This window comes from Spermophilus citellus (assembly GCF_964194105.1).
Source record: "Spermophilus citellus genome assembly, chromosome: 2".
NCBI classification, from domain to species: Eukaryota; Metazoa; Chordata; class Mammalia; order Rodentia; family Sciuridae; genus Spermophilus; species Spermophilus citellus.
The window spans coordinates 246,613,365-246,622,301 of NC_138183.1; the positions used below are offsets into that span (position 1 = coordinate 246,613,365).

At 48.3% G+C, this 8,937-nt stretch overlaps 2 protein-coding genes across 2 annotated transcripts; one reads left to right on the plus strand and one right to left on the minus strand.

Annotated features, from left to right (window-relative positions):
• Nucleotides 1-1,004: 1,004 nt before the first annotated feature.
• Nucleotides 1,005-3,918, minus strand: TMEM258 (transmembrane protein 258). Its single transcript, XM_081279350.1, has 4 exons — nucleotides 3,790-3,918; nucleotides 2,326-2,435; nucleotides 1,649-1,785; nucleotides 1,005-1,132 (listed from the first exon to the last, which is right to left on the minus strand). The coding sequence occupies exons 1-3, from the start codon at nucleotides 3,790-3,792 to the stop codon at nucleotides 1,659-1,661; spliced, it is 240 nt and encodes a 79-aa protein (XP_081135476.1). The 5' UTR covers nucleotides 3,793-3,918; the 3' UTR covers nucleotides 1,005-1,132; nucleotides 1,649-1,658.
• A 177-nt stretch (nucleotides 3,919-4,095) lies between these two features.
• On the plus strand, nucleotides 4,096-8,226 carry FEN1 (flap structure-specific endonuclease 1). Its single transcript, XM_081279349.1, has 2 exons — nucleotides 4,096-4,250; nucleotides 6,345-8,226. The coding sequence occupies exon 2, from the start codon at nucleotides 6,366-6,368 to the stop codon at nucleotides 7,506-7,508; it is 1,143 nt and encodes a 380-aa protein (XP_081135475.1). The 5' UTR covers nucleotides 4,096-4,250; nucleotides 6,345-6,365; the 3' UTR covers nucleotides 7,509-8,226.
• Nucleotides 8,227-8,937: the final 711 nt, after the last annotated feature.

Below are 8,937 nucleotides of genomic sequence, written 5' to 3' on the forward strand. Positions count from 1 at the left end.
GCTCCAAGCTGCTTGAGGGGGTCAACCTTGGACCAAAGCTACCTTAAGCCCAAGGTATAAAAGGGCTCCAAGGAAGGTGAGTGGGCCACCTGCCAGAGGCTGGCTGGCCCTCCCCAGGCTCCAGCAGGCCATCTCTCCCTTCCTCTCTCCTCTCTGGTATTTGTTCCTGTAGCCACTGGGCTATTCCCCTCTAGCTTCAAGCTGTACATATGGCCTCCCAGCGCAGAACCCCTGCCCACACCATTGCCCCTTAGCAGCTTGCATGTGCATAGAGCGTCCCCTCCCCAGTTAACTCCGAGTCCTATCCCTGGGCTCTGACTTATATTTATCATATACCCACTGACTGAGGTAGGCAGAGGGAAGCCACCCTAGGCCTGCTTGCTTCTTGTCCTCCAAACTGTCCTTTCTTCCAAATATACATATATAAATAAATGTATAAATACCGCTTTGTATCTGAGCTTGCCTCCTGTCTCTTCTTGAGGTCGTTGTGGTAGGAAAGGTTTTCGTGGGGGTTTAAGACCAGTTGAACTCAAAGTTCTTCCTGAGAAGCCTGGAATCTTTGGGCCTCCACGCCCCGATGGCCAGATAAATGTTTTGTACTCATCATTGGCTTTGCCCTAGGGCTGAGATATGACTCAGTGGCCTATCCCCTGGCTGTATCTCCAGCCACTGTCTTTCTGGCCAGTTAGGGAAGTCTCCGGGAACAAGCAGAGCCTGGCAAAAGCATTCCAGCTCAGAGAAGGGGGGCTATGTTTAGAGGAAGGGATTGGCCTAGGGCAGAATCAACTGGCTTGTACTAGAAATGACAGAAGAAGGTAGGCCTAGACCTTTCCTATCCACAAGTAAGCCTTAATTTCAATGACAATTCACCCCTGCCACACAGCCTTCACCCCCATGGGTAGGAAGCAGGTTCCCAACAGCAGGAACCATGTGAAAGGCAGATGAGAGCTGGGAAAGGGTAGGATTGGGGACATCATGCAGGCCCCAGCACCACCCCTACTGCTACAGAACGGGCACAAGACAGGACTGTCACACATCTGCCTTTATTTGAGCAGTAAGTGGGACACTTCTAGCAACAGTAAAAAAATTAATTTACAAAAGCAGGGATTTAGTGAAGCCACTTGACGGGTACCTGAAAGAGGAAAGGGCAATCAAAACCAGACAATGACACTTCTTCCCACCTCCTGTCCCTAAAATCCCATCCTATGGCCCTAATCAAGATCTGATAAGCACTCTACCCCTTGGAGGATGGGACACCAGAGCCAATTCTCAGCAACTTGTTTGGTGGGTTATCTGCAGCAAGTTTTAAGTCTTAGATCCTCTCCAAGTCATTATAGTAATATAATAAAATAATGCAAATGTAAAACCGTAGGAAGACTTTGCATGCCTCTAATAAAACCCAAAGACAAATCAAGGCCTAGGGTATCGTGGAGAACTCAGATCAAAGTAGGTCACACTGGGCTCAAATTCCCATGAGTAGCAGAGAAAGAGGCATGTGTGCCCAGGTCCCTATCCATCCTAGCACATCTGTCTCCATGAACCACAGGGTCTTGCAGCAAGAGCCTGAGGACCCACTGATGTGGCTGTAGGAAGCTTTTCCAGGTTGTGCCTCAGAGACTTGAGTGTCCCACCTTGTCAGAGCTCTTACCCTTGGGAGCTCACACGTAGATGCCGACCCAGAGAAGGAGGAAGAGGACTCCATAGCCCATAAAGAGTGAGGCCACCAAGGAGATGAGGAGCTCTTTGTAGATATCCCGTGTGTACTTGGTGGAGGTAACCTCGTAACTGGGCAGGGCTATTAAGGAGAAGTGGTGATGGGTTGTGGGGTGCAGCGAATTGCCAAGCATCACTCTGGGCAGAAAGGTATGGGCTAAGGGCTTTCTGGCGTGGTGCAGCTAGGAAAAGGAGCCCAAGAGATGACTTGGACTCTGTTACTCCATACCATCCTTCCATCACCCATGAGGAAATGATACCTACAGGGGTTAGGTTACTTGTCGCAGTCACACAGCTCCTGGAGCTGTGGCTAACCCTCACCCCTACTGCCACCCGAGCACACCCCTCCTTACACTACTTTCCCAGCCTCAGTTCCCCTATCTCCAGCATCCACTCCAGCCAGATCCTCAGCTCACTGACCTAGAAATCTGAAGAACCCCAGCTCACCAGAATTTGGAAAATAATGCCACAATCTGCCCTTGGGCATCACCAACCTTTGTCCATTTCCAACCCCTATACACAAAACTAGCAGATACAGTTACCTAGGATGTTTTCTCCCTCAGTTTCTCACACCACCTATTCTGGCCCAATGGCTGTTTGGTCAAAGGATACACGAAGAACCAGGCGGTGAAGAACATGCCAATAGCCAGAAGCACCACAGTCAGATGGGGGAAGACAGCTGGATTTACTGGGCTGGTGTATCTGCTCATGGCCTCGAGCTCCTAGGGTAGACATGAGATCAGTTATTAAAGAATCCCATGATTTCTCCCTGGGGAGATGATGAAACAGCCTTGTGCTGCTGTGACTCCTAGAGGCCCATTCCAACTTTGGAAATGTGGAAATCCTTCAGAGCCAGTATCAAGTGATTCGTTATGGGAAATACAATTATGACTACATCTTAAAACAGGTGGCATGTTCTCTTTTCAGTATGAGTCATGAAGAGCAGCTAGGAGTCAGAGGGCAAGAGGCAAAAGGAGATTAGGAACAGATCAACAGTCCTTAGCCAATGACCACTATGAAAATGGAATGAGCTGTATGTAGACTACCTGGGAAAAACCTGTCTACTGACTTCAAGCTACAGAGCCCCATGGTAAGTCAGGACTTAGACTGGGACCCAGATCTCAACTTCTAATTCAGCACTATTCTCACAACACTATCATGGAATCTCTGGACCTACCAGCACCTAAATAGTCTGAGTCTGCGTGGTTATAATAATTATTTCACATGCTTGATTTATAATTTAAGATCTGAAAGTTGAAGCATCCAGTTTAATGCCTGGCATAAGGGGTTGCTCAGTTCCTTCCAAAGGTTTCGGGGTCCATTATGAGATAATGCCTGTGAAAGAGGGCTGTAAAAGTACAAATGTTAACTTCCATTGTCCCCCACCAGCCAATGCTTCTAAAATCCAGAACACAACAACTCTAGAGAAGTAAAATGATCCCATTGTTCTAAGAGACACTGGAATTCAATTCAGTAAAACAATTATGTCCCCCTCTGCTCTACCCCGCCCCCCAAAAGCGAGAAAGACAATCGCTGTCATTTATTGAGCCTCCAATTGAAGGCCTTGTGTTTGGCACTAGGAATACAAAGATGAATAGACATCATCCCAGAGCTAGATGCACGTCAGATGGTGGTCACTAAGAGGCGTGGCAGATAACAAAGAGGTCCACGAAAAGTGGCAAGAGGTCTGTATACAGGCTGTGGGCGTTCCCAGGGGACAGAGGCCAAGAGCCCGAGAGAGTCCCAAGTGTTTCGCCAAGAAATTACGTTTGCTTAGGATATTGTAGGACGAGTATGAGTTTGGCAGGCGGAAGAACTTTCCAGACAGAGATAACAGAGCCACAAGCTCCACGCTAGTCCAAGTGCGCTCCACGCCCCTCGCCCTTCCAAACAGCGAGGTCCGAAGCCCAGTGAGAGCTCCACCTCGCTAAGGAGTCCGCGGCGAGGCTTCCTTTCCCCGCCCCAGTTCAGGCCGGGGGCTCCGGCACGTCCCACCCTCCGGGTCTCGGGCGTCGGGTCTCCGCGAGAGAACGGAGTGTGGTCGGGCGCCCAGCCAACTCCCCTCGACCCTCTCACCATTTTGCCCGGCACACGGTAATCCGCCACTCTGCCACCGGAAGAACACGTCGGCAGGCGCAGGCGCCCGGCTCGGCCGGAAGAGGCGGTGTCCCCGCGCACGTGGCATTGTGGGACTTGTAGTCCTGCGGGTTCGGGTGTTGGGTGAGCTGGGCCTGTGGGGGCCCGGAGTAGGTGGAGCGGGGACGGGTGGCAGAGAAGGGTAGGGCAGGGTCTTTGACAGAGCCGATTCTTTGCGACAGGACCGGGCGCTGTGGCAGCGGCGGCCTGAGGGGGCGGGGCCTGCACGACGCTTCCCAGAAGGCTGTGCGCGCCGGGCAGGTCACGTGACGGGAGCGCGGGCTTTGGAAGGCGGCGGGAGACGACCTGCGGCCGAGCTGAACAGCACCAGGAGTTTGGGGCTGTCCTGGGCAATACCGGACCCAGCGCTAGCCGCCGAGGCCTCTCGTCCCAAAGGCCAGGTGAGACTCCAGGGGAAGCACTTCCGAGGACAACGGGGTCCGCCCGGTGCGGCGGGGACCCGGGGCCTTGCGCGCGCGGGGTGAGCAGTGCGGTCCCGCCACTTCCAGCCGCCAGGCTTGGGTGGTTCGCGTCATCACAGAGCCTCTCTTCTTCACTTGTAAGAGGAGGGTAATGACTTCCCCCGATGGGGTCGCGGTGAATTTTTACTAAGACCGGGTAATGGAAACATTTATGAGACTTCACCGGTATAGGCCCCTTCCTGCCTCCGTCGTTCTCGTGCCGCGAGAGAATAAACGGCTAGCAGGGCCTTGCCCTCTTCGCGCGTACTCTGTCAAAGCTGCGAGGCACCAACCAGAGGATCGGATGGGGAACATTGTGGAGGGAGTTTTTCTACATCTGCTGTCTCAGTTCGCCTTGGCAGGAATCCTGCAAGGCATTTTTACCATCCTTCTTCTACAGATGAGAAAATCAAATTTAAATGACTTAATGTTACTGAGATGGTAACTAGTGTCCCTAGAAAGGTCATCCTAACCTTCCCAGACTGTAAAGATAGGCTGGGAACCAGCATGTGAAGGATTCTGATGCCATGCTGAGGTGTTTGCAGTTAATTAGAGGGAAGAATGTAATGGAATCAGTTACACCTGGAAAAGAACCCTGGGAGGGAATGTGAGAACAATTGGAAGGTCTAGTAGAGGATTTCTTAGAGTCAGGACACATGCCATCCTTGGGGTACAAGATGATTTATGTTGCACGTTAAAAAAAAATCCTTTTTGATAGTTATGTTTAAAATATTAAAATGTAACTGATGTAATACAGATAATGTGGCTTATGTGAGTTCTCTTTTTCAACTTATTTTAGTTTTTTAAACTATTCGAGACACTATTAAGTGAGTACTTGGAAGTGTCAGAAATTGTGAGGATCAAGAAGGAATTCAGGATCATTGCCCTATGAAATATTTTTTTAATGTTAATTTTTTAGTTATAGATGGACACAATATCTTTATCTTATTTTATGTGGTGCTGAGGATTGAACCCAGTGGCTCACACATGCTAGGTGAGTGCTCTACCTCTGAGCCACAACCCCAGCCCCCTAGGAAAGATTTGAACCACAGAAGTCCAGTACTGGGCCTATTGACTACAGCCTGCTAGCCTCTAACTTAGGCCCTGGGGTGGGTAAGAGCCACAGAGTTTACATTTTAGACTTAGTGGTAGAGCGAAAATACAAAGGGGAAGTCTTAAGCTCCCAGCAACATCCTGAAAAAAGTAGAAACTCTTGCTGTGCACAGTGGCACATGCCTGTAATGCAAGTGGCTCAGGAGGCTGGGACAGGAGGATTGTGGTTCAAAGCCAATCTCAGCAATTTTAAAGGCCCTAAGCAACATAGACCCTGTCTCAAAATAGATTTATAAAAGGGGCTGGGGTGTGGTTCAGAAGTTAAGCATCCCTGGCTTCAGTTCCCAGTAGCAAAAACAAACAAAAAAGTTAGGAACTTACATACTAAAGGGGATGCAGAAGGAAAATTAAATTAAAGCAGCATGTTAGTTGTTCACCTTACCCCCATTCAGTTATGTTTTGCTTGCCAGTGTTTCAAGAATGCTTTATTAGAATTCTCCAGAGAAGCAACAATTCAGGTATAAGATATATTTGCTTAGCAGATATTTGCCTGTTCTTTAGGGTTCAGTTCTGCCATTCTGGATTCCTCACTCTGAGCCAAGTGCTGTCCTCAGGCCTTCCATGGTCCTTGTTGAAACATATGTTTTGGTCTTTTTTTTTTTTTTTTTTTTTTTTGGGTGATGAATTATACCATTCCCTTATCCACAAAACTTTTTAGTCCCTCAAGAACATCCACAGTATCTGAGTTCCTGTACGTAAGACTTAGTATTAATTGAATGAACTGTAAATTGAATAAACTGCTAAACTGTACATTTTTTGAGAACAAAGGAATCATATCTTACTCATTTCATCTTCTGTTGTGCTGACTTGGTTCCATACTTTGTGCTAGATTTGATTAGATATGATATTGGTGAGATAGCACCAATGATAACCCTTTGCATCCTCATCCTTAAGGTTTCTCTTTCTCTTAACTCTTTTTAGCCACCTCTCTTCCATATTGCCATGGGAATTCAAGGCCTGGCCAAACTAATTGCTGATGTGGCCCCCAGTGCCATCCGGGAGAATGACATCAAGAGCTACTTTGGCCGAAAGGTGGCCATTGATGCCTCCATGAGCATTTATCAGTTCCTGATTGCAGTTCGCCAGGGTGGGGATGTGCTACAGAATGAAGAAGGTGAGACCACCAGTCACCTGATGGGCATGTTCTACCGCACCATCCGCATGATGGAGAATGGCATCAAGCCTGTGTATGTCTTTGATGGGAAACCGCCACAGCTCAAGTCGGGTGAGCTGGCCAAACGCAGTGAGCGGCGTGCTGAGGCAGAGAAGCAGCTGCAGCAGGCTCAGGCTGCTGGGGTGGAGGAAGAGGTGGAAAAATTCACCAAGCGGCTAGTGAAGGTCACTAAGCAGCACAACGATGAGTGCAAACACCTGCTGAGCCTCATGGGCATCCCGTTCCTTGATGCACCCAGCGAGGCAGAGGCCAGCTGTGCTGCCCTGGTGAAAGCTGGCAAAGTCTATGCTGCAGCCACCGAGGACATGGACTGCCTTACCTTCGGCAGCCCTGTGCTGATGCGACATCTGACAGCCAGTGAGGCCAAGAAACTGCCCATCCAGGAGTTCCACCTGAGCCGGATTCTGCAGGAGCTGGGTCTGAACCAGGAGCAGTTTGTGGATCTTTGCATTCTCCTGGGCAGTGACTACTGTGAGAGTATCCGGGGCATTGGGCCCAAGCGGGCTGTGGACCTCATCCAGAAGCACAAAAGCATCGAGGAGATCGTGCGGCGACTTGACCCCAATAAGTACCCTGTGCCAGAAAATTGGCTCCACAAGGAGGCCCAGCAGCTCTTCCTGGAGCCGGAGGTGCTGGACCCAGAGTCTGTGGAGCTGAAGTGGAGTGAGCCAAATGAAGAGGAGCTCGTCAAGTTCATGTGTGGTGAAAAGCAGTTCTCTGAGGAGCGAATCCGCAGTGGGGTCAAGCGACTGAGTAAGAGCCGCCAAGGCAGCACGCAGGGCCGTCTGGATGATTTCTTTAAGGTGACTGGCTCTCTGTCCTCAGCCAAGCGCAAGGAGCCAGAACCCAAGGGATCCGCTAAGAAGAAGGCAAAGACTGGGGCAGCAGGGAAATTCAAGAGGGGAAAATAAATGTGCTTCACTCCATTGTTCCTTCTTGATCCTGAATATTTGCCCTTACCCTCAAGCTAGAGCTAGAGAAACCTCAGCGGGACTGGGAGGGATGCATTGTTATTCTAGTGCTACCTTTCTCTGTAGGCTTTTTCCCTTTTTTACTTGATCTTATGGCAGGTGAGCCACAGAAGTGCTTTGTTTTCTCTTTTTTAGCTCAGGAAAGTGTCAGGCTCAAACCACTTCTCAGGCAGTTTACTGGACGCTGGATCCATTGTTACATGAAAGTGATAGCAACGAGTTTTGAAGAAGGAAGACAGAGATGAAAGTGGCGAACCAAACTGCATGGAAATGATTTCCTGGCTGGCCAATTGGGGCTTATGGGGCTGATCCAGACTGTACGTTTTGGTTCAGCCTTGACCCACCCTGAAGAAGAGCCATCAGGAAGATCCAAGTTCAGCAGATGGAAAGAGCTACTGAGAAAAAAGAATGAGAAGCAGGAGTACCTGCACTTTGGCAGGAAGGGTTTGATTCCTGGCTGTGTCTTGTGGTGGGCAGAAACTTTAAATTGAAATGTATTACAGTGGTTTTTCAGAGGAGTAAGATGATGATATTCTTTTGGCCTTTCTGGGGCAACAACGGAATTGAGATTTTTGGGATAAGTCACTGGTTTTCGTGTGCTCTTTTTGTTTTTAAAATATGAAGAGAAAAAAGTCAATAAAATTGTGTAGGTATCCAGAATGTGATGTTGAGAACATTTGAAAATATCCAGCGCTCCATGCTCCAGGTAGATTATAATGTTCTTTGCACTCTAAGGTGTTTTGCAAGTGGCCACAAGAGGGCACCATGTGCAGTATAATGGCCAGCAGCTCAGATGCCTAACTTATTTTGCTGGGAAAGTTGTTTTAATAAATTGAATGAATTTCTGATGTTCCACCTAGTCTGTGAGATAAAGGAGCTCCTTTGAGAAAGCCTTGCAGTTTAGATCAACTACCTCATAACAACCAAGTATTTACTTTGCCAGATTGTAGATTATGAGGGCTGCCATTCAGAAACCACTTTCTTCTTCCTTTATGACGTCAAATTCAAGTTGCTCTTTTCTTATAGAGTTGAATGTTTGAAAGTTTTATAATCCTTGGTAGTGCTTGGGGAGAGCTAGCCTGTTGAGCTTCTGATCTTTTTAACATTCCTATCAAGGCCATTTGAAGTTAACAAGAACATGTAAGTAACTGAAATTTAAATTGAAAATATTTGACAGATTAGATAGGTAGAAGACTAAATACTGTTTTTTCAAATTTCTAATGGAACAAACTATATTCCAAGCAAAAGTCTTAAGTGAAATCTCAGGATATAAGAGCTCCTCTGATTGAATCAGGTAAGAGACAGTATCCCCAGCAATGGCTCCATAACAAGGGAACTCTGAAAACCACTGATGTAGAAACTTGTGAGG